Here is a 25,702-nt window from a genome sequence, read left to right as displayed (position 1 = left end):
ACTCCTTGGAGTAGGATTCCAGGGGGCTAGGCCTGCTGTTTCCCATTACAGTGCCGCCGTTATCTGATGGGTAGAGGGGAGTAGATACAGATCCCACTCTTCCTTTATCCACTCAACTTTTCTGGGAATAATGCTGGGAAAGTCTTACTGTGTTAGCTGGCCAGGCAGCCCTACTGTGGGGGTGGGGGGGACGGGCCAGTAGAACAGGCAGAAGACTGCGCTCAGGAGGAAAGCCCCTAGCCCAGCATGTCACACAGGGTGAACACTGGGAGATTAAAGCCTCACTTGATAACTGACTCCCACCAAGCAGACACGGAGTGGAGATGGGATGGGGGAAGTCACTAGATCAGCTCCTCAGAGTGTGACCCTAGGACAGCAGCACCAATAGCACTAAGGACTTCATAGAAAGATTAACCCAGGCTTTATCCTGAGCACCTTGCAGCAGGAGCCCTGGGTGTCTAGAAACCAGTGTTCATTTTCCATAATATCTTCATGTCTCCGAAGCTTGAAGACCTCTGTTCTGGAGCAAGACCTCCCAGTGCAGAAGCCATGAAGAGATACGGGCTCTCCCAGACACTGGGGAGCAGAGGAGGGCCTGGGACAGTCTCTCTCTGGGATGTGTGTGTGTGACAAGCCCTGTGAGAGACACTGCTGGAGATGCTGGGGTTCAGCCTTGTTCAACCCCACAGCAGTGAGCACAGATGAGGGTAGGGAGACCCCAACCTGGATATCTGTCCCCAGACCCATGGCTCACTCTTTGAGGCAAGCCACCTCCCCAGCTTGCCTCATCACCTCACATTTGTCACAGGAAGTGAGGAAGGAATCCCTGGGAGACAGTGGCACTGGGTACCACACATCTACCCTTCTACCCTCCAAGTGTCTGAGATCTGGGTTACGCTGGTTCTGGGCAAAGGGCTGCCTCCCAGATAGGCCAGAGCCCAACATCAAACAACTGCCACATCCCACAAATACAATTGGACCCCATGCTAAGAGGAACTTTAAGTCCTGAAATAGAATGATTTTCTGGGGAAAGCGTGCTTCCTACCCTGAGTGGGCAGTGGGGGAGTTGGAGGCAGCCCTGAGAGGGGTACAGAGACACAGCCAGATGGAGGTCCCAGCCAGGTCCCAGAGGAGGCTGAGCCTGTACCCAGGGTTTGAATGCTGTAGGGCCCTGCAGGAAGGATGCCCTGTGGCCTCCATGCTGTGTTAGACTAGGTGCCAAGGCCAGTGTCACCTCCCTTCCCGACTGCAGCCCTTCTCTCATCACCTGGAATGAGTGGCCCTTTGTACATGAAAGACAGTGACCGGCATGTGCCCTTAATCCCCTGATGAAAACAGCCTTAGCACATGACCCTGCAAGAATGCTGCATCCCTGCCTGGGGGGAGGGTGGGTGGACAGATGGGGACTGGACGGGGCAGTATAGTCAGGGAATCGGGCACCCTTCTACTTCCCTGCCCTCGTGGTCTTTCTCAGCCCATCAGGGGCTTGCCCCACTTGCCTGCAAGTGGTTAGCGAACCTGGGGCCCACCTGTGCCCTCTGCTTCTCAGGGAGTCAGAACTGTGCTGGGCCATCATCCACATCCCCCAATTGGCCCCAGTAATTTCACAGGCAGGAAAATAGAGATTCCACCTCAGGCCACACCTAATCCTGAGTGGCTGGGTTACACATAATGAAAGCTAATGTAGCAGAGTGCTCGGTAACATCTCTGCATTCTCCTCAAGATGCCTATGAGCGAGGAACTATCACTCTCCCCATTTTGCAAATGATAAAGGGAGATACAAATGGGCCAAGTTCAGCAGCTCACAGCAGAGCCAGGGTTTGGCCAGAGCAGCCTGGGTCCCGCACCCAAGCTGCTAGTTGCTGCAACTTTGACTGCTGCTCTGGAGGAAGGAAGAGAATCTGGGTTTCCCCATTCCCCAGGCTGCCCTCTTCTACCACAGCAATGCATGCTGTGACCTCCTGGAGGTCCCTACCCCAAGTGTGCAGCTGGCTCCCTCACAGTAACAACTTCCCAGTGCAACGGAGCAGGGCCCCAGCTGGGAACCCAATGGAGAACTCTGGGGAAAGTGGGCCACAGCTCCTCCAGGAACTGGGCCGCCCTCCCCAGCCTGGGCCTCAGCCTCCCCACCACCTTTGAAGGCTACACCATTGCTGAGCTCTCAGGGTGGCCATTGGCCGTGACAGCCGCTGCGCCTCTAACTCACACAGAGGATGCTGCTGCAGTTTCCAGCTCCCTGCAGACCAACAGCATCCCTCTCTTTCAGCCAGACATCGTCAGTGCACAGGCTGCTGTGCTGGAATGGGGCACAGCACCACCCCACTTCGGGACACCCAGAGCTGCAAGCCACATGCCACCTGGGCCACAGTGAGCAGTGGGGAAATGGCTTTCTGCACAAGCCCCAGGTCCATGTCTTTCTGATCTACATAGGTCTCACCTCACCACATCCCTCGGGGTCCTCTTCCAGCAGGCCTGACACCTCACTGCCTCACATCCCAGCCATTTGAGGTGAGTTTCTAAAGCCAGAGATGACCAACTTACTTGGTTCTGATGCAGAGCTCCAGAGGAGGCACAAGGCCCTCGCTGCTGTCCTCAGGGACGGTCTGTGTGGTGTCTGGGCAGGAGGAGGAGAGAGCAACACACATGTCACCCCAGGGCTCTATGCACACCCTGCAGTCAGCACAGGCAGCCATAGTCCTGCCCCCACCCCAACCATGTGCCCTCATTTCTGTTTCATCTAGACCCACCTCCATTCCTGGCCACAGACTCACACCTGGGTAACTCACTGGTCTCTCATCTCCAGCCTCCATCCCACGTGTATGCCCTGCTTTTGCTATCACGTTCTTCCTGCCACAAACACATCTGACCTCATCATTCCCCTGCTCTAAAACCTTTCATGGCTCCCTGTTGACTGAAGAATAAATCCAAACTTGTCAGCCAAAGTTTTCAGGGCTCATGCCATGTGGTCTTAACTTGACTTTACAGCCTTGCCACTGTTAGGAGCTCAAGAGGCACCCGAGAAGCCCTCGTACAAAAACCCTGCACACATTACTTCCTGACCACCCAGTCCGGACACTGGAGGGAGTCTGTGTTTTCCTCTGGACACCCAGAGAGGCTAGATGAGGCTGGTATGTGAGCAGCCCAGAGGCTCCCCGAGGGGTGGGCTGGGGTGGCACACCGATGGTCAGTCGGATCTGCTCCTGCTGGTTGGCCAGGCCATCATAGTAGTACAGGTCGAAGAGCCGCTCGGCCCTCCAGTCAGACAGGAGCTCAGGCTGCAGGCTGAAGAGGACGCTGAAGTGGCTCTCACTGCATACCACCCAGATGGGGTACCTCGGGGTCTTCAGGAAGCAGCCAACCTGGAGGGTGAAAGGGCCTGATGAACCCGCTGTTCCAAGATAGGAGCCAGGACATCTGTCCAAACCAGGGCAAGCCGACCTCCAAAAGGTCAGACCCTGCCACTGCCCAGGCCCCAGGCCAGTGTCCTGGAGCTGCCCTGTCTACCCAGTGGCTCCCAGGGCCCTTCCTGCACAGATCTGGACCCCAGGCACCACCTCAACTTCCCCCTACCCATCACACTGCCCCCTCTCCTCAAGTCTGCTGTGCTCCTCACCTGGACCAAGCAAAGACCTCAAGCCACAGGCCTTTGCATGCTCTATCCCTGGTCTGGGCAGCTCCTCCCCCTGGAGAGCTTTTTCACCCAAATTACCCAATCCAGGGGCAAGGGGCACATACTCCTTCCAGCCCTGGAACACTTAGCAACTGCCCCCACTGACCAGGGCACCATAGCACATTCCTTGCCTCATGACATCTATCACCCCAGCCTCAAGAACCCAGGGTATAATGAGTCCAAGATGCACAGAAATCCTTGTGAATGACGGGGCCTTGGACTAGAACTGTACCTTGAAGATGGACAGGACTGGGAGCTATGGGGAGCTAAGAAGGAGGGGGCAGGTGAGCAGGCTGGTGTGATGGGAGGAATAAATGAATGAAGAGTTCAGTGGGGTGTTCTACAGAAGGGGTAAGGAAGAAGAGGCTGGGCAGCATGCAGGTAAGGAACAGGAACTTCCTTCTGGTGAGGGATTCTCTGAACAGTTCAAAGCCTGGTTCCCGTGGTGGGAAGGTCTTTGGGATGGATATTATAAATTAGGCACCAGGGGCTTTGGTACATTGCCACCATTCAGCTTGCCATCGGGAGAGGTCTCACCAAGGACCCCTGAATGTCAGGTCAGTTCTACCCCTCAAACCCGGCCAGGTTCTCCCCTCTCTCCTCCTGTCCTGCACAAGTTTTCCCCGGGCAGCATCTCTCCCCACCAGGGAACCTGGTTTACACAGCTATGTACGTGCCATGGGCCAGGCTGATTCTTGCCTAATCCTCACCAGCCCCAGGGAGATGTTTGCCTACTCAGGGATTTACAGCCACTGCCTGTGGATTAAGGAAAGAATGGGAATTATTTTTCCAGGGGGCATACTTTCTCCAGGGTCTCTGAGGAGAGTGGCTCTGCAGCTCCCTCCTCAGAGGTGACTCTGCTAGGGGTGTCTGGATGAGAGAGGCCATGCTCAGAATGTCCCCAGTGAGACCTGCCCATGGGAGCAGCCTCCTCTACTGGACTAGCAGGAAAACCACCTTTACGATGGGTTCATGGCTTTCTTCTTATCCATGGACCCTCCTGCCCCAACACCACCAGGACGCCCACCCAGCCCTGTGTGATTTCAAGTGTGAGTTCAGGGCTTAATCTTTGTGAGGTGTGGGACACTCTGATGGACATGCCTAACCTTGAGGCACACTTGGCTTCATTCTATGCCCCAAAGAGGTTTTACTGGGGATGGCTCTGGCTGTGAGAGACAGCCTTGTGGCAGAAAAGGCAGAAAAAGAGCCTTGAAGCCAGCCAGGAAGCAGGGCTGCACACATCCAACCAGAATCAGCCTGGATTTTCCAACAGAGGGACACCAGGGCAGCTGGCCATATATAAATCACTTAGCAATCAAGAGATTAAGAGGGGAACAAGCTGCCCGGAGGGTTTATAAATGAGTTCTCACATTCAGGATCCCCTTCCAAGTGAGTGACAATTTCTAGAGACAAAACTCACTTCTTTGGGACTCCTAAGCAACCAAAGGCTTGGGATGAGTAGGGCTGGAGGCCACATTCCCTCAGCACCGTCCGGGCTTTCTCCGGATGGGGACTGTACGACACCACCAGGGATGGCTTATTGTTAGTGAGGCTTAATCTACAAAGGTCACGGATGACCTGCAGCCAGCCTGGACCGCTAAGTCAGGAGCACTCATTTATATGAATCAGTGTTTTACTGCAGACAGTTACAGTCTTGTCTGTGAGAGGAACACTCACTGAGCATGATGTGTACTTCATCCCCATTAGGCAGTGAAGACACAGAACAGAAGGGAACCGAAGAGTAATGGGCTTAGGGACTTCTCAGGTTAATAGGGATGTCCTAGAGTATTCGAACAGACACATTGTCACTGCACTCCATTGAATCTATCATGACTCACCACTTGTTTTGCTTTGTTTGCATCACTCAGAAAGACAGAAAGTTGACACAGTGTGATGCACCGTCCACTGGAATAATGCACTGCAATTTCAGAATGTTCCAATGTGTGACTTCACATTTATATCTTGAAAGCAGTTAGATGCGACACTTAAATCAAGAAGAGGCATAGGAAGGAAAGAACATTTGGGTGGAGAATGACAAGATGGAGAGGGGCCCACAAGAAGAGGCCACAATGAAGGCAAGAAAGATCTTCCTTGGAGAGAGCAACTTGAAGAGCAGGAAAGGCAGGGCCTTTGGCAGGCAGATCATGTGCAAAGGTCCAGAGGTGGGGAAGAACCAAGAGGGAATAAGAGTCTAAGCCTGGTGTCTAAGGGGATAGTGGGCTGGGGGCAGTGAGAGAGGGAGGGAGGGACAGGTCTGGGAGGGTCTTGTGGAGCTCAGAGTTTGGGTATTCTCTGTGTCAGTTTGCTTAGGCTACCAAATAAATACCACAGACTGGGAGGCTTAAACAGCATTAATTATTATCTCCCAATGGCGAAGACTAGAAATACGCAACCAAGATGCCATTCTGGTTTTTGCTCGCCTCCTCCTGGGCTTGTGAACACCATTGTCACATGGTCCTCATATGTGTGTGTCTGGGTCCTAATGTCCTCTTCTCATGATGATGCAGGTTCATTTGGATTAAGGCTATGCTAGGGACCCTATTCTAACTTAATGACCTCCTTAAATACCCTGTCTCCAAATTCAGTCATATTTGGAGCTAACTGTGGTCTAGGACTTCACATGTGAATTTAAAAGGAAAAATCATTCAGCTCCTACATTGTCAGAGGACTAGGAAAGCATTAGTACGAGTATGCAGAAGGACAATAGCATTTGCTGGCATGAGGATGATCGGAGGAGGATGGGCCCTCAGGAGAAACCCTATCAAGCTGTTTTCCTTTGGGTTCCTTCAGGAAGACAGGAATAAACAAGCCTTGTAGGTTGCAGGAGAAGCTCTAAGGACAGGAAGCACCCTGTCGTTCCCTGGCTGTTGGCACTCTCACCTGCACAGCCAAAGGACCTTGGCCTCCCAGCTGTGGTCTGCAGCACATTCTGACCCTCACTGAGGAGCCTCAGCCTGGTGCACTCTGGAGCTCAGGAGGGGAGGTAGAAGTTACAGAGGCAAGACTAGTCCAGTGTGGTCACGTGTGCACAGGACCCAGCCAAGCTGAGGCAGGAGGCCAGTTTCATATAGCAAGGAGCACGTTTCTCTGGTCCAGAGTTTCCTGTTTGCCCTACGCACATCCTGAGTGTGGGTCATCTGAGAAGCTCATCTATAAGTAGGACATCCCACCCTTGATCTCCTACACATTCACAAAGGGCCCCAAGACCTGGCTTCCAGCCAGAGGCCACAGTGAGAAGCCTGGAGATAGACTGTGGGCAAGAGGCAGGCTGGGGCCATGCCTATGTGTACAAAGGCATCAGGATCCAAGCTGTTCTAAATACAAAATCTTCCCTCAGTGGAGTAAGACAGGCCAGACCAGAGCATGGATGCTGGCTCTGAGTTCAAGTCTGGGTTGGGGGGCTGAACCTGCCTGGGGTTCTAGATCCAATGTGTCTAATGATGGCAAGGTCCTAGGTACTCAGGGCCAGAAAGGATAGCAGGTGATGTTAAAGAAGACTTTTCCTGGGCTTCAAGGTGCTTCCTTGGCCTTCAGGAAAAGGACAGGCTAAGGCCCAGCCATCACTGGGCTTTTGAGGCAGAAGGTGGCAGGTAGAGCTCTTTCTTTGTCAAACACTCACTGTGAGGCAGAAGATGGCATCCTCTTCCTGTGAGGAGATGACCTAACCCAGGCCATAGTAGAGTCTAGACCAGCAAAAGTGGCTAAGGCTATGTGAATCCAAGTACTCCGAGAGGGGAAGACAGCTGTGGGGCCTGAAATTCTTTATCAGTCATCTTTTTCCAGGAGGAGGATGACCTCTACTGATCTTCACGTCAATTACCCTCTACTGACCAATGGAAAATAGTTTATGTTTGACCAATGCCCTGAACACAAGAATGAAACTAGGGCTCATGGTGAGCCTGGGGAGTCTACAAGCCTGACCCAGGTTCCCTATCTTAGCCCATGGAATTTTGACTTCAAGGCTTTTGGAGCCCACCCAGGGCCTTATGGTGAAGAGCCTGGGCTTGCTTCACTGGCCACGTGACCACATTCCTGGGTCCCCTTCTGATGCCGCACAATGGGCTGACAGAAGCATTACTCTCCTGTCCTCTAAGTCTTTGGCACCACAAATCTGCATTTTGTGAGCCACAGGTACCACCCAAAGAGGAGAACTGGGGACAGGGCTGCACCCGTTGGTCCATGAGCAAGGGACAGCACATGTGGTTGTGTGAGAAGGGTGGTACAAAAACTCCAGTTCCCTGTCATCCCATAAATCCATTCACCTAGTGATCTCTAGGGAACCCATCAGGCAAGTCTGTCCGGGCTCTGGAATACAGGGTGAATGAAGCCTCATCAAAGCCCTCCAACAATCTGTACAGGGTCAGCCACCAGAAAAAAAAAAAAAGCTCTCACTGCCATGTACAATAATGCTTTCCATATAATCAACCACAGAGCAGCAGACACCTAGATGAAAAGTGAAGCCTAGAGCGGGTTCTGTTGCAGCTGGTTCTATGCCCCGCTCAGCTCCACTTGGAGGCCTGGTCCTTTCTGAGACCCCAGCTGCAGTAAGGGAGGAAGCAGAGGGACTATGCCCCCCAAAACAAACCAAGTCAGTGCCCTCAGGGATTGACTTGGGTCCCCACAAAGAACATGTAGTCTCCCAGTGCCTCTGAGTGGGGCCATATTTGGGTATTAGGTTATTGCACCTGTGATTCTAATCTGAGGTGGGCCCTTCCCTTCAGTCAGGTCCTCAGAAGACAAGAAGACACACAGAGATGGCATTTACAAAGGAAACCAAAACTAGGTGATGCATGTATAAGCCAAGGGATACCAAGATACCTGAACATGCCAAACGCCAGGAGAGATAAGAATTCTCTCTGTGGGATTCAGAGGTTCCTGCCCTCTGCTGACTCACCAGTCCCAGACTTCTAGCCTCCAGCACTGTGAGAGAATGGACTTCTGTTTTTCAAGCACTACATTTGTGACCTAAGATCTCTGTTCCCTGTTCTTGGAGAAGAGGCCCTCCTGAACCAACATAACACACACACACACACACACACACACACACACACACACACAACCTGATGCAGCCACAGTCACACTATAAATCCCTAGAGGTCTTTTGTTGACAGTCTTTCCCTAGAACAGGTTTTGGGTCTGATTTGCAAGTCCGAATTCACGTGCAGGGAAGCCACCCTTCCCCGTCATGGTTTGGGCTGGACCTGAGCTCCAGCCAGCTCTGGGAAGAGGAGTCCAGCCCTCTTTCCATCGGAGGTCTCTCAAGGAGTCAGGCTCCTCGGGGTCTGGAGACTCTTGCCCTATAGGTACCTGGCATACATTGTAGTGCTCAAAGAGAGATAAGAAGCCAATGTCACTGCGGGCAGCAATGCCTCGGAGGAGTGTGATGTTTCCATTCCCAGAATCCAGCTCCACCACGTCGTTGAAAACATTAGATACGGCTCTCCCGGTCAGCAGCAGATTGACAAGTTCCTGTTGATGAGAGAAGGGGAAGGCCACACCAAGTTTGAACCAGCTGCAAGAGGGTGGAGGGGACACTGGGAAGAGAGAAAAGGGTGGGGACGGGAGAAAGCAAGGATGGAGGAAGGCAGTCAAACTCTGTATTCTCACAAGCACCAAGGGGAAAGTTGCCAGCTTCTCTTATCAAACCCATTGCAGGCAGTCATTCATCTTTAGTCCACAGCATTCATGTAGTACCAACTGTATACAGGACCCTGTCTTAGGCCCCATTTCATCAGAAGGACCTTGGGGTGGGTGACACAGGGCTCCATGCTCAGGTCTAGGGCTGTGGTCTCCAATATGCAGCTCTGAGTTTGAAGCAGATTCTAGGATGTGTCTGGAACTATCAAAGTGTACACACAGCCCATTCCAGGGCCTAGAGGGATGCAGAACCACACATGACTAGGAAAGAGTGGGTGTGTGATATTCTGAGGCTTGAAGGGTGATCTTTTTAAAGTAGCTTTCAATTGTGAAATAACTTTATACTCAATAGAAGTTGTAAAAATAGTACAGAGTTCCTGTGCACCCTTCACCCAGCTTCCCTCAAAAATAACATCTCACAGGATCAAGGCATGTGCCACAACCAGGAAACCACCATGCTCAGCACCAACCGCACCCCAGGTTTACTCAGATCTCCCCAAGGACAATAGCAGGTTGTAATGAAGCAGGGTACTGTGAGTGGGTGGAGCAAGGAAGAGAGAGGGGACAGGAAGCCCACTTCTTCTTGCCATGGGTAGTAGGCATTTTGGACACCACAGCTCATGCCACACTCGGAGCGGTGCAGCAAGAAAGCGACCTTGCAACCTGGCACTGGTGGCACATGGAGCTCAGCACTTCTCTGGCAGCTCCTTCACCTGGTGTGTATATGAGATGGACATCTATGGCAGGAAGGGCCCTTCGTTTTGCAGGGCAACCCTGGCCCAGCCTCCTCTTAGGATAGGAGAAACCGAGCCTAGAGATGAGAAAGGACTTCCCTGGACCCACAACCCCTGAAGACCAGAGGTGAGCCTCCACCCACATCTTCTGGCTCCATGCATCTGTCTGAGTTGCCTTGATTGTCATTCCCTTGTTCAATTACCGTGGCATCTGCTTGGACACAGGTACAAGACAAACCATGATGGCTTCTGGGGAAGGATTCCTGTGAGCTCAGTCCTAGCACTCAGGCAGCAGGTCACCTCACCAGGGTCTGGTGGTGCCTGCAAGGCCAGCTCTTCTGAAGCCCATGGGAATAGCCAAAGCTGCCCTTTCCCCAGCTGGGAGGACAAAGTTAATGGAAATATTTTCCCTTAACTTCTGAAAACAATATCCAGGGTTAGCAATTTCTTCTGTTAACACCAATACCCCTGCCCCAGTGAGAATAAAAGAGGCCTCCAGTGATGGCAGGCAAAGGGTCCCCATTGGAGGGAGATATGGAAGGGGTCATTGTGTCCTTGCAGAGGAAATGAGAGAAAAGAGCTTGGAGGAAATAGCTGCTCTAAGATACCACACCTTGGAGGCAGTGGCACTAAGAAAAGGGACAGCCTTTTCAAGGGTGGCTCGAGTTTTTCCCTTTGCTTTTTAAAGTGAAAATAAAATGCCCTACTCCTAAATCTGGGTGCATCCAGAACTTTTTCCTAGCAAGAGGAATTCTTGAGATGGGGACAGGCAGCACCAGGCATCTCCAGCTCCTGGATGACAAATTGCACATCAGGAAACCTTAGCTATCATCTAGGCCTTTGATAGTCAATGTGTGGTCTGTGGACCAGCAACACTTTCCCACTAGAATGTTAGAAATTCAGAATCTCAGAGCCCTGACTCTGAACTCAACACTACTCACAGGGATTTGTGTGCACAGCACAGCACATCACAGCATAAGTAGCCCTGGTCCAGTTCAAATTCCTCTTTTACAAATGAGGAAAGGGAAGCCCAGAGAGGGGAAGAAGATGGCCCAGCATCTTCTGTGAGTGCAACAGAGAACAAGACTTAAATCCAGGCCCACTCTCTGGCCTAATGTCCTCTGCCTCTCACTTGATGGTGGCCCATGCCTGGGCGACATCATGCCCTGTCCTGATGCAGACTGGTGAGAGCACAGCCACCACAGATAACAAGAATAGTGGCTCCCCAACTCCTTTCAGGAAGCTGGGAAGCAGCCAATGCCTCATTCCTTTGTGAGTGTCCCACTAGCCACAGGTCCAGTGATTGCCTATGTAGAGGACCTGGTAGGTCTCAAGAGCTGGACACATGTGAGTCAAGACCCTAGGACAAATGAGTCTTTAACTGGTCCAGAACATTGGGTTTGGGCACCTGTCTGTGACCCACCTGGCTGCTTGCTCTAGGAGGCCTTCCTATACTGGGGAAACCCTGGAGAGAGGTCATGTTAGCATTCCCCTCCAGCTTTTGATGATGGTTGACAAGCAACCATACTCGGAGTCTCTTGAGGTCCTTGATGACAGGGGAGGGGGAATCCCTTTATAAAGGTGCAGGGAGAACAGTGGGTGTAAAGACAATGCTCCATGTCCACATAAAGAGTGCAATGGCCAATGTTCCCAGCTAGATACAGGGTCCCCAGATGATACCATACCCACTGCGGCCAGCGCTCCAGGTGACACAGAGCTTAGATCTGCAGTCTATCTTTTCTGCATCTCATGTGGCTCTAAGCACAGAGATCAACATATGTCTAGTGCTCCTTGACAATAAAGCCCAGCAGGTTGTATATGGAACAGTGGCTAGAGAGGTTGTTGAAAGACAAAGAGAAAGGGGGACAGAAGAAAAGAAGAACTGCTTGGTTGCCTCTGGGTCCCACAGCATCCAAACCTGTGTGCAGTATCCATGTGCTCCAATCAGGTGGCTAGTGGGGACATCGAAGTCCTGGCGGATCCTGGATAACACAAAAAGAAATAGCATTAGCATGCCTCTGCCCAACCTTAGCCACTTGGGAAACCTTGCAGATGACCAAGGGCTTCACTCAGGATTCCCTATTTGGTGGGAACCTGATCCTTTGGTGTTCTGTGCTGAGGAGGGGGCTCCAAATGCAAAGGGATGGGACCTAGAGCTCCAGCCTGCTCAAGTCAAAATTACTATGTTCTCCTGGCAATGGCCTCTACTCTGTCCTCCCTGGCCTCTAGTCACACTGAATAAGGTGAGTGAAGTGAAGCATGGCACAACAGAAAGGCCTTGGGCTGGAATTCCAGTATCCTGAATTCACATTTCACCTGCTACTTGCTGTTAATGGTGAGGACAGGTTCGTCTTCTCCCTTCTCTAGGCCTCCATCCATCAATCTGTTGAATGGGCAGAATGGACTTTAATGTCTGCTATGGTTTGACCATATCTTGGAAAGGTTCAAGTGTTGAAATGTAACCCCCACTTTGGAAAGAGGGTGGACACTGAATCTGATCATGGTATTCAGAGAAGAGGCCTTTGTGACTGGGGTTAGGTAAGATCAACAGGGAAGATTCCAGATTGAATCCAGGTGGTTCTATAAAAAGAGATTGAGACCCAAAGAGTCACACGTGTGCTCTGTGAGTCTTATCATGTGATGTCTTGCATCTCCTCATTTCCTTTAGAAATTCAAGTCCTAAAATACTTATAGGAAAAATACTTTCTTGTGGTTTTTACAACCAAACAGGGAAAGTTTACGGTTCACATGAGACAAACTGGGTGTACCATCTCCAGGGCCCGCTGAGACACACATATACTTAGGGTCCTCTGGGAAGGCCTGCAGGGCTCACCCTCTGAGACAGCTCAGCAGGCTTGGGAAGGAGCCAGTGGGGGTGACTCATGGCAGAGTACAGCCCTTGGCCCCTTGCTCAGGCAGAAGAATTGATGGAAACATTCTTCACAGCATATATAAGCATCTTCTGATGAGAAGAAAATAACCTCAAAGCAATTTTGAGTGGACCGATAAGCATCACTGGCCACGAGCCACCCAGAGATTTCAGAGGCAGCCCAGTCTTCATAAGCCCATTGCCGTGTGTTCACCCCACGGGCATGGGAGCCTGCGTCAGCCGTGAGCAGAGGGACAAGCAGACAGGACAATGGGAGGAAATGGTAATTGCATCCTTAGGTGCAAACACGATGGGAAATTTGGAAGTGTGCTTGGATCTTAAAAGGGATGAACAGCTGTATTTCACATTAGGGCACTTGGGAGATGCCAAGGAGTAGCTTATGACAAGAGATTTACAACTTTGGCAAATTGAGATCTCCAGACCTTCCCCAAGGGAATCCCTTGGGGCTGAGGGTGTGGAATCCTTGTGCAGAGAAGTGCTCAGCCTCTGCTCTGCTCTGCTCTGTTCTACAAGAATCAATTCACCTGGGGTTCGCACAGAACACAGCTGGAGCCTTAGCCAGTTGTGGGACTGCAAAACTGCCTTCCCTGGGCCTCAGTCTCCCTTCTGGAGCATGAGGGTATAGGGCAAGATGAAAAGTATTTGAGCTAAACTATTTCATTCATTCATATGTTATGAATTTTTCATTAATCTATATGTTAAGTCTTTATCCCCTAGTATCTTAGACTGTGCATTTGAAGACAGAAGTTTTCAAGGGTGATTAGGTTAAAAGAAAATTTTTAGGGAGGGTCCTAATCTAATCAGATGGGTGTCCTTATAAGCAGAGGAAATTTGGGCACACAAAGGAACATCAGGGATGTGCACATAGACAGGAAAAGGCCATAGCAAGGCAGCCATCTGTAAGCTCAGGAGAGCGAGCTTGGTGCTTTGCTCTTGGCCTTCCAACCTCCAGAGTTGTGAGCTGTGAGCCACACTGCGGCTCTTTACTGTGGCAGAACAAGGAACCTGGAACAAGTAGCCTCCAACTTCATTTGACACTCAGAATCTTTCTTTAAAGAAAACCTTAGATGTGGTAGCAGCCCACTTCATGAAGCCCAGCAGCCCCGGCTGAACCTGCCCCATCTTTGTCCCCCTCCATCAGCCCTTGCAACCTCTCAAGGAACCCTGGGCTCCCAGAGCACACATGTCCTTGGAGGCAAAGTTGAAGCTGGGGTAGGTGCTCCTGACTTTGAGTTTCTGAGTCACAGCTATGGCAGTCCCTTCCCTAGGACTGAAGTATCCATCCAGTCTAGTGGGAAGGCTGTCCTGGGGGATGGACATCCACGGGCACAGCTGAGAGACAGCACCACGCTGTACAAAGGAGCCAGGAGGCAAGGCCCACCTAAAACTCTGCAAAGCATCAGCCCTGTGGAACCCTGCAGGAAGCACAGCTTGCCTGGATTTTGAATCCAAGAACAGAGTAAGAGAAGCCTAAGTGAACTTGACCTGGGCATGGAAATGTATAAGGCGAGGCCTGGCCCAGCTGCCTACTGTCTACCTCCTCAGCATCTGGGAGCCAGTGACCAACATCCTGGACCAAGGATTCAGGGCTGACCTGGCCTCAAGAGGCAGTCTCAATCCTACCCACCAAGTGCCCGCTGAGCCACAAGCTGTACCAGAACAAAGGCGCCCTTGGTGCTCAGTGTTCTGCAGCTAGGAAGACAAATGCCCAGACAGGAAGACAAGCAAACACTCAGATCTATCAGGGCTTGAAACCAGGTCCAGAACTCTGCTTTTTATCTCTATCTGCCCTTTGGCACTTGTCTATAAAGCAGGCAGCAGTTTGATTGTGGTACGGACTGATGGCTAATGAATCTCAAGTCTGCAGTCTCAGATACTCTGGAATACATTAGATCCTCAAAAGCCTTGCTATTCCAGGAGAACAAAATGATCATCTTTGTTTTACTGACGGCAAAACTGAGGTCCCATGAGTAGCCTTCCACAAACCTTGTGGTTTTGTGGTCACACAACCAGCAGGGCCAAGGCTGTGTGTCCTCAGTGCCAACATCGTAGAGTGTCAAACACCATTCTGGCCACCCAGCTTCAGGCCGACACCACTCAGGTTCTGCTGTCCAAGGCTCCAGCCAGCTTGTTCCTTCTCCTAAAAGTCCCCCTGCATGAATGTATTGTTTGGCACAGGACTTTCAAAATAAGAAGGAAAATATGTCCATGTGGCCTGAAGATCTAACCTATAATCATAGCCATTCACCTGAAACAAATGTTCACAGGATGCATCTAAAGCCAGTTCAGTCTAGGACTGGCCAGATGACTTCAGGTAGGTCCCTGCTCTCTTTCAGGTGAGTCCCTATTTATTATCACATTCATGGTCTAGGTGAGGGATCTCTGGGGATCTTCTGAGCATGAACTCGAGCCCTGGGTCCCTGCTCTATCTTTAACATGACAAGCGTCAGATGGGCAGAAATTAGCCTGAGAAGATTTCCACCCCAACAGCCCACCACTAGGACATCAGCCGCCAGGATCCATGTCCCCAGGCCAGCTCCTGCCTGCCCCTCTCTGAGGCTCCCGGACCATACTCTCTAGCCCCTGCAGGTGGCAGCTTCTCCTGGCTATAAAGGTCAACTCAGAAGTGAAAAGTACAGCTGTGAAACAGCTAAGAAACTCCACCTCCAAAATTAGGGAGCTGTAGATTCCAAGCCAACTCCTGCCATTCACAAGATAGCCCCCTCCTGAGCCTCAGTTTCCTCACTTATGGGTATGAGACATCTCCTCCTAGCACAAGTCACTGTGAGAACTGAGTGAGATGAACTATATAAAGCATCTGGCACTCAGTAAATGTCACTTCCTTTTTCCTATGATAACAATAACAATAATAAAAACAAGAAAACAATGACCAAGAGGTCATGATTCCTGCAGCTTCAACTGTTCATATCACAGCCAAAATCCCAGAATAAAACCAGGGTACTCAAGAGGTTGAAATGTAGCTCTGAGTATCTAAAAAGGATCTGGATAGAACTGCCTATTTTCCCAGGGAGACCAAGTGGGAGAGCAATGAATCAGAAAGCCTGGGTGTTAGACCCTGTTTACCTCCTGTCCTGGTTGCTTTTGGTAAATTGCTTTCCATCTCTGAGCTTTGGATATGTCATCTCCTGATTCGATAACAGTAGCTACCTCACTGGGTGATGGAATGAAGGAACAGAACATGAAGGGGCCTTTCCAAGCACACTGAGAACAGCTGGAGGACTCCATGTCTCCATGGCAATGAGGGGGCCCAGAGGGTGGGGAACTTGGTAGGAGACTGCTGCCTGGAGAAAAAGGGATGTGCATGGAAAAGGAGGAAGAGACGACCCCTTGCTTTTGGCCACTGACAAAGCCTCTCCCAAGCTGCCCTTGATCTCGCCCACCCGTCCCATCATCCCCAGCAGTGCTCTGCACTGTTGCCACTAACCAACCCTTGGCAGCCCAATCCCTGCCAACCCTTACCAGTGACTTTTGCTCACCTGGGTCCTGCTGCATGTCAAAGCCCTTCCAACCCAGCCTCAGAGTCTGGTTAAATGAATGTCTTCTCCATAAAGCAACAACTCCTGGGACAGAAACATCCATCTCTCCTCTCTTTGGACTTCCCCTTCCCAAAGGAACTCTTCTTGTTTGCCCAAAACTGGGCTCTGGACCCAGCAGATGTTCAGTGAATGGGATCCTAGAGCACATAAGCTGTCTGCAGCCCCTGGGGAGAAGCTGGATCCCGGGAGACATGGTAGAGACAGTGGAAATGGACTCCCACCCTCACTGTGAGGCTGGTTTGAGAGAAGCAGCTTCCAGAAGGTTAGTTACCTTTTCCCAAGGACTGCAACTGTCATATGGATACCTGGGCTCTTCCTAGATGGTCCCCATGGTGTTGCCTGAGGTCTGAGGGCAGGAGCGACCCCAGCTCTGCCACTAAGCACAAGGAGGCTTGGTCCCCTTCACCGCTGTGGGAGGTGCGTCCCTGCAGTCATTTCTCAGGTTCGGTGTCTGTGGGCAGGCAGCCAGGTCCCCAGTGCTGCCAACTAAACCCAGACAAGGAGCAGAGCAGATAGTCAGGCACCCAGTCCCCCATGGACCTGTCTGGGGCCTCATTTTCCACTTGTTACAGTTGTTATCACAAATGTCCCTGCAAAAGTCTCATTGGCTCAAAGGCTTCGTTTCCAGTTGACGAGCTTTGAGGAACTGATGGAATCGCAAGGGCCATCATTTCATCGGTGGATAAATCCACATATGAATTTGTAATTTGATGGTGTTGTTGAGAATTACAAGTCAGTGGCAATTGAAGAGAGCTCGACCCAGGGGACTATTTCCTGTCCCAGGCCCTTTCCTCTCCTACCCTTTGGCTCTTTTTCACGTTGCTTCCTGGCTGCCATGAGGTGAGCAGCTTTCCTCTTCCATGCCCTTCCTCCTTGATGTTTCTGCCTTGCCAGGGTCCTAAAAGCCATCAAACCCTTTTCCTCCTTTAAGTCATTTGTGTCAGCCATTTTGTCACAGAAACAGAAAGTGACTGAACTCAGAAACACCTCACTTCCTCTAAGTGGCAAATACTTCCCTCACTCAGAGAAGTGCTGCCAGCAGAGGATCCTGGACTCGCAGCCTGAAACTGGGCAGAGATAATGTCAGCTGTGCTACCTCACCCTTTACTTCCAAAATGTCCTGCGTGTGTAAAGCGGGCCAAGAGCCCAGGCCTGTCAGCGTTTCCCTAAGTTACCACAAGAGTACAATGTGCAGAGCTGAGACTTCAAATTCCCTCTCTCAGGGTAAGCAGCCTCACACAGAGCCCAGATCTTAGTTCCCCATGGCCTTGGCTAAGAGCAGAGAAGCAGGTGGTTCGCAGGCAAGGAACGGTAGAGAAAGGGACCATTAGAAGGAAGTGGCAGCTGGGTGGGGCATCTCACTAGCTGAATGACAGGAGCACCACAAGTCCCTGGGTCCCCCTTCCAGGTCGCCTTTGTCATTATATATGCTCACTAGTCTGGTCTCCACCCTCATCTGAATCAGTGCTCAAGTGGAATTGGGGTTCACTGAGCAAGATCCTGCCTTCATGTTTGCAGCTGCAGTTGACAGATCTTAGCAGGAGGGAGAGGGTAGAAGGGACTCCCCACTTGAACATCCTGGGGAAGACCCAGGTTGAAGAGAGCCAGCCATTTGCTCAGGGCCCCGAGGAAAAGAAAACCCAAGGATTGGGGCTGCTGGTCTGGTGGGCTCTGTCCAGCCTTGCTCTTACGGGATGGAAGCACTTAAGGGGCATCAAGAGTCCTGCAGAACCCCTGTGCATCCCTGCGTGTTCCACAAGGGCACATCTGGAACCATGGCAAGCTGCCCTGCTCATTACCTCACACCACAACCCTCCCACCAGCCGTCTCCCTGTAGGTCCTCTCTGGGCAAGTGTGGCCCGCAGATGCTGGGATGGAAAGCTTTGTAATCACTTTCTCCATTTTCAAGAGGAGCCTGTGGGGCCTCTGGGAAGACCACCCCAAACCTACATCTGTCCCCTATTCTTCAACACCTCCTACACTTCTACATCTTGACTCGGGGCACCATGTTGTCATCCAGCCCCGTGGACCTCTGTGGTTCTCATGCTCCATGATAGGCCCAGCCAGGCCCGACCACAATGCTGGCGTCAGGAATGGATATATGGCACGGGAGGCTGTTGAGCTGCTGGAGTTCCCTGTGCAGGAGGCCCTCCTGGGAAGACAGCTGGGAACCATAAGGAGAGAAGAGTGAGGAAACAGAGGAGGGACACAAGTCCCAGAGACAGGTCTGGCTTCTGGATGCAGCCACACCTGAAGCCCAGGCTTTTGATAGGAATGAGTTACCAGCTGTACTGCTTACTTTGGTTAGGACTCCTGTCAACTGCCCTTCTCTCAGAGATGCCATTCATTTTGGGGCTATTTTCTCAAAGAAAGAAACTATCATGTTGCCACTGTTGTTTTTAATTTCTTGGGGAGAGTTTCAAAGCAAGAGAGGCATCATCGTGTGGATGCTGTATAGGGCACCACTCCCCCTCCATACCCTGATCATGCTGTTTTAAAGTTACTTGGGCCAATGACAAACTAGTCACTCTTCTGGACTTTCAAAATTGCCTTTGGACAGCCAAAATGAACACTGTGCTGGATGCCAAAGGTCCACTGCAGGCAGAAGGCTTCTTTACATGCTGCTTCCCCCACCTTCCTCCACAGGGCTAGAGCCATTGGGTGAGCACTATCCTACCGCAAGCCAGGCTTGTACTCTGCTCGGGGCTTCAGCCTCCACATGCATGGTGCTGCCTAGACCTCGATCAGACCTGCCCCGAGCATCCGGGGGCTTATGAGAGCTCCCTAGAGAGAGCTCTAGCCATGAGGCTTGGAAAGCATCAGAGCAAAGAGAGCATGAAACCCAGCATGAGATTTACTGTAAGCAACCAGAGATCTTAAGAAAGAAAATAAATGGCTTGAAATCAAGTAGAAAAAAATAAAACCTCTGCAAGCCTCTGCACACAGCCTGGGGTAAACAAACCTCAAAGGCCCATGTCTTGACTGTTCTTTGGAGTGGTTGGGCTGTTCTTGGCTGGATCTGCATCTGCTCACGGCCCCCACCCGGGCTCTGTTCTAACTTAGGAATGGCCTACAACAGGAGTCACTGCTTGGTGCAAGGGCAGTCCAGGGCCTGGAAGGCAGTCTTTGCCAGCGGGGAGAGGCCACATGCCCTCTCAGTCACAGTCACACTCACAGGCACCTGCTCAATCATGGTAGCCTTCACACAGCCTCAAACAAATCACCCATGCCAACATCACCTCCCATCCAAGTGAACCATCTCACAGATCCCTCCCACACACACTTCCATACCACCACGTCACCAGAGACGCAAATGCATACGCACAACATTCAGAACTAATCGGGCATGTCTTCCTGCTCCACCACTGACCTCAGGATCCTGTTATCTTTTTGGGCTCACAGGACATGTTTTCAACCACTGACTAAAATGGTAACACACCATGCTGGAATGGCATCAAAAGGTTCCCTGGCAGAGCTGACAATGAACCCCAGATCAAGAAAGCCATAGGCAATCTTTGGCTCAGAGGTTGCTGAGAGATGTTGGCTGAGTGTGTCTCCTACAGAAGGGGCTTCTGGCCATGCCTGGGATCCAGTGGCAGGGTAGAGGCAGGTAAGTGACCCCATCACCATCACCACCACCTCTGTGCCTGTCGAAGTCATTTTGCTGCATCTGCTTTGAAATAGGTTTTTGGAAAAATAAATCAGAATTACTTTCACTACAAAGAAGAGTCTAAAGAGTATTAGTATAGCTCCATTCTGTTATAAAGAACCTAAGACTCAGGTTGGGTCAATCTCTAGGCTTGTCAGCAGCCACGCTGGTCCTAATGTTACATTAAAACCAACTATGTGTGCTTTCATGTGACCTGTCACTCTCTGGGCTTCCCTGGGTAGGCTAAACAGTGCTGCAGAGGGGGTGACATTTGCACCAGCACATCCACATGTCCTTAAAGAAAGACCTTTGCAGCTGCTAACGCCAGAGGCAGTAGGCAGAAGGTGTGTTTTTACAGTCCCAGAGTCAAGAGTGCCATCACTGCCCAGGAGAAAGCACAACTTCAGCCAGGTATGGCCTCCATGGAGAGTCAAGGTGGGGAGTGCCAGGGAGCCCAGGGATACAGGGCTGGAGTACACTGCAATGCCATTGAGGAAGGGGACTCCCTCAGGGGCTGGAGGGTGAGCCAATGCCTTCACTGGCACCCTTGGAAGTGCTAAGAGTGCTAATGTGCCGTGAGAAGCCCATTGGTGTGACTCGGGCTTCTGAGCAGCACCAGGACTGCCTGGGCTGTTCTTATACTGTCACTCCCGTGTTCCTCCCCAGCAAGTCCTAGAATGCTCTGGTTTCTGTAGGCCTCTGGGAGAATCTACAACGGTCACAAGGGACCATGGACTTAAAGGAGGGCCCAGAGGCAGCCCATGGCACCCTGGTTCTCCCACTTCCTTGAACTTGAGATCAGACAGAGGGTGTCTCCTCAAGTCACCTTTATAATTTGTACCCTGGTCAAATTTGGTCCTTTATCTTCTCCTCCTTAAACTCCTGCATGAAATGACACTAATTGCTCAAGGGTTACTGCTTAAGTGCCTCTCAAGGGTCTACATCACCATAGAAGGTCCATCATGAGCTTTAGGACATTCTCATAGCTGTGCTTATTGAAGAGGTCGCATAGCCTCCACCAGATTATCAAGAAGCCAGAAGGCAGAAAAAGGCAGACATTCCATGGCAGCAGCCACTGCATGAGTTGTGTTCCCAAGGAGAGAAGCCATACTGAGAGGTGGGAATCCATTCCCTGCTCCTGGCGGAAGGAGCTCTGGCCAAGGCCTGACACCACGTGCACCTTCATCCCAGTTTGGTGTGTAACTAGCAACACAGAAGAGCTGGCCAGGCCAACCTACTTGGGCAGCCCCAGTGCCAGCTTTACTCATTGATAACCTGGCATGAATGCCTTGCTCCTTAAGTCACAGTGACAACGGGGGCACACCTTGTTGGGTTGTGGTAAGGACTCAAGGGGCTGTTTGCACTCAATGTCAAGACAAAGGATCAGACCAGGAATATAGGAAGCTTCATAAATTCTGGTGTCCATGCTTTCACTGCCCATAACATGTCCCTCTCTACTGGCCTCTAAGGAAAGGGGAAAGAAATAAAGGGGTAAGATAAAGCCCACGTCATGGACCAGCACCACAGCAGGCCTCAGTGTGTCCCCTCCTGTCCCAGGAGGCCTCAGGACATCTGCCTGTAGGGGCCCAAGGAAGGTCCTCAGGGACCCTGGAGTCTTGCCTGTGCATGCATAGCTGTATGTATATTTGTGTACATTTGCGTGTCTCTGAGCAGCAGTGTGTCTGCATGTAGCGGTGTGGCTGTGTGTGTATGTAGGGCTGTGACTTTAGCTCCATTAGCTTGAGGCTATGCAGCTATGCAGGCCCATGGACACTGGGACAGCCTTCCCCACACTGATGGCCAGAGGAGCTTAAGCCTGGGTCAGGACACATAACCCATGTGCTGTTTGTTATATGTCCCAGTGATCCCTGCATCAGGCACACTCTCAAGCCTACAAGCCAGGAACCCGTCACACAGACAGGGAAGCTGAGGCTAGCACCACCAGGTTTGCCCTCCTGAGAGCACTGCTCCCCTCAGCAAGGCCAGAAGACCCTCACCTACCCTCTAACCAGAGGATTAGCAAAACCGGTCCTGGGGAGGTGGTGAGGCTTATGGTCACGGTGCACGTGAGTCCATGCTAGGAATGAGTTGTATCATTATGGCAGGATTAGAAGAAAAATGCCATTACAAAGTGCTGTGCGCACACCAATTTAATAAGGTCAGTAGCAGTGAGCATTAGGCAGGCCAGTACAGGATGCCGCAGAGCCCCCGCTGTCCCCTCCCCTGTCAGTAGGAGCCTGGGAAACAGCCAGCAGCAGGCCCAGCCAGACCCAGTCAGGGCAGAGGAGCAAGATCTCCTGCTAGGGCCTCTCTGACCTGTGTCTGTGTACCTCAAGCTACTCAGAAACTCCTCTCTCCCCAGCCTGCTAAGAGGTGCCCTTAAATCTTTCCCCTAAGGCCTCTTCAAAGTAAGAGTCATTCCAGGGACCTAGGCCCCTGGGGTCTGCTTCTGCTTGGAAAGGAATTGAGCAATGGATTGTACTTTACAAAACTATTCATGCGCTATTAATTTGTTGTGCTCCCCAGTGACATAATGCCCAGGTGACAATTATAGATGAGAGGCCTCGATAGCTCCTAAAGATAAAGCTCTGTTCCATGGCAGCCTAGGAGGCCACATTAATTGGAGTACACGGAAGGGGGACCTCTGCCAGCAAAGGTCAAACAGGACACGTAGGGCCAGTGGTCGTCTCCCTGCCACCCCCACCTCCAGATGCTGGCTCCTTATAGGTGTCATGTACCTTGCTCTCCAGCAAGACCCCTGCCCGGAGCTCCTGGGGCTCCAGAACCCTGAAGTATCAGCCTCAACTGTACACCCCCAGCACATGCAGCAGAGGAGTGAGTATGTGCACCCTCATACTCATACATACAAAGCAGTGAGGAAGTGACGTGCCTTGAGTTGTCTCAAAATAGGTTGGGAGACCCAGGAGAAGGGAAGACTGGACAAGCATACCCAAGGTCCATCACTGCTGTCACTCTGAACCAGCACACTGTCCCCTCTTCCTCTACCCACTTCATACATCCTTTTAGCAGCATCCTCAGAACTTTCACTATGACCAGGCACTGCAAGGGTTCTGGAGGTGGCAGGAAGGGAGACAGACAGCCCCTGCCCAGTAGGTGAGGAAGAAGATACTCACAGCTCCCAGGACCTGGACAGGATGGCAGACAGGGTGAGCAGGATGCATCCGTAGGGGCCCACTTCAAACTGGAAGAGGAGAAAGGAGTGAGTCTCACCTCAGGCACCTCCTTCCACTCAGCTGCAAACTGGTGGGGACCACAGAGAGGCCTGCCTCTGGAACCCCACCTCCAGTCCTCCAGCCTGGCCCTGGGTATCACCCAGTGGCCATAGGGCAGACCCCAGGCAGATCTCACCAGCCAGACCCCCTAAAAGACATCAGCCTGAGTGACAGTGGGCATGGAACAGATCACACTCTAACGAGACTGGCAAGACTGCAGCATTCACAGCAGACTCTATTATGATGCCAGTGTCTCTCAGGGGTATTGTCATCATTAATACGCAACACACTAGGGCACTGGTGCAGTGACGATTGCCTTCTACCTGTCAGGGACTAAGGCTCAGGGACTGAGCAGCTTGCTTGAGGTGACGAAGCTCCTAGATATCAGGATTGGTATTACTGCATGTGTGGAGAGCAGCAGAGAGCAGGTTTGCAAGGGGCAGGACCAGGGTGCAGTGTGGAAGTGGGCTGTGCAAGGGGATGTCTTCCTTGTAAATTTTATTATTTTAGGTTATTTCAAAACATCAAATATTTGACTTTTTTCATCATGAATATTTTAGATTAACTTTGATTTTTTAAAGTTGTTGTTTGTGTACATCTCTAAGTTTTCGCACCCCTTTAAAGTTTGCACTCAAAGCAGGCATCTCCTCCCAACCTCCACAGTCTCGATCTTGGCATGGAGTTGCGTGCTAAAGTCTGGCTGCCTGGGCTTAAATCCTGGCCATATCACTCTTAGTTAAGTTGTCATGGGGATGTTGCTTAGCTCCTCTGTCCCCCATCTTCTCAGAGATAATTAGGATAAGAACCATAATATCTACCCTCATCACGAAGACCAAGCTAGCATCACTCAGACTAGGGTTTGGCACCCATGTCAACTGTTAGGATAACACTGATCGTCACTGCCCACCTGTCCAGTAAGTCCACCGGGCACCGCCAACCCCAGAGAATCACACAAGTCAGTGTAAAGGCCCTCCTCATTCCACTTTGAAGTCTTTGTCTTCATCTAGCAATTCTATTACTAAGTTCATTGGTCTGATTTTTGCTTTTTGAGCTGAGTGAAACTTCAGTGCCAAGAGGACAGTCCCTGCTAAGGTTGTCATTGTGAACAAGGGAGACATAGATCAGTCCTCTCAGCAAAGAAAGAACAAGGAACTTGGAAAGAGCAGGGAAGGGCTTGGCTGTGATGCACATACAGGTTCCTCTGGAAACTCACAGAAGTCTTCTCACGCAGATCTGGAGCACGCAGAGAGAGGGAGGGCCAAGGAAGCATTGTAGAGGAGCGGTATCTACTCAAAGCCCAAGAGACAGCAGGGATCAGGGGAGAAGAGACCCTCAGGGAGGAACAGGAAGCACATGCAAAGCTCAGAGAGAGCCACCAAGTTTACTAGCCTGGGTGAGGGAAGAGTTCTGAGGACATCACTTTTTACTTAACAACCAATATCAAGTCTTACTTTGGAAGATAAATGAAATGCATGAATGCACAACAAACATAGGTCAACCTTGTTGTAGTCCTGTGATCTCAAGCCAGTCATCAATCTCACTTACAATGCCCTCAGTTTCCCCATTTACAAAACAAAGATGATAAAGATTGCCCTCTGCATACTGCTTGGCTCATGGCACACACTGTCTGAGGCAATGTCTGTGACGTGTTCTAACAACTGCAGTGTAAAGCTGAGATCCCCACACAGTGGGCTCATATGTCCCTGTGTCCCAGCTCAGCTACGGATGTACACGCTGCCTTCAGGCAGTTACAGGGCTCTCAGGCCCTGCTCCCTTTCTGGAATGCCGACCAGTGTCTGCCAGACTTCCGCCTTATCTTGGGGAAGCCCCAGCACTGTCTAGGTCCAAGATCCCCCGGGCTTGCCTACAATGCTTAATGATTTGTGGAAATAGTGGAGTCAGCAACACAGAAGCCCCCACTGGGGACCCTAACCCATTGTACTCACATGGAGAACTGATAGTCCAGATTGCCTGGCACTTCCCTTACGAGCCCTCACCCAGAAACCTCTGTGGAGGGAGGAGAAATAAGCCCTGCCTGGAGTGACTTGCCTTTGCTGGACACAACTGAATAGACCTATATTCCCCTTTGCCTTTAAAAACATCGATTAAAATTATTTCATCAAGTTCAAGCTGCCAGGACATAGGAGGCCACAGGGTACATGCCTGCTTGAAAGGCCAACTCAGTGGGGAAGTGGGCCGGAAACCAGGGCTTGGGGTGGGAACCATGTCGAGGGCCGCTCAGGGAGAAGGGGACCATTCTTTCAACACAGCGCATAGCCCTGGAGAAATGGGCACCCACCAAGGGGCTCCACAGGAGGCAGGGGCAGCATGC

The 25,702-nt window shown here is 51.3% G+C and overlaps 1 protein-coding gene across 2 annotated transcripts in view; it reads right to left on the bottom strand.

Annotated features, from left to right (window-relative positions):
- Mindy4 (MINDY lysine 48 deubiquitinase 4) overlaps positions 1–25,702 on the bottom strand; it is a 99,368-nt gene that overhangs the window by 5,393 nt on the left and 68,273 nt on the right. For both annotated transcript variants that reach the window (XM_013150492.3, XM_003467866.5), the window contains 5 exons: positions 23,272–23,339; positions 11,960–12,023; positions 8,978–9,139; positions 3,179–3,359; positions 2,542–2,614 (listed from right to left, as the gene is read on the bottom strand). In XM_013150492.3, coding sequence (XP_013005946.1) covers positions 2,542–2,614; positions 3,179–3,359; positions 8,978–9,139; positions 11,960–12,023; positions 23,272–23,339 — 548 coding nt within the window. The remainder of the gene's footprint in view (positions 1–2,541; positions 2,615–3,178; positions 3,360–8,977; positions 9,140–11,959; positions 12,024–23,271; positions 23,340–25,702) is intronic.

The sequence above is a fragment of the Cavia porcellus genome, unplaced genomic scaffold (assembly GCF_034190915.1).
Source record: "Cavia porcellus strain 051 isolate PalLab524CR breed Dunkin Hartley unplaced genomic scaffold, mCavPor4.1 scaffold_2, whole genome shotgun sequence".
Lineage (NCBI taxonomy): Eukaryota > Metazoa > Chordata > Mammalia > Rodentia > Caviidae > Cavia > Cavia porcellus.
Note: the sequence above shows the minus strand (reverse complement) of the source record. Positions and strands in the feature narration are given on the sequence as shown.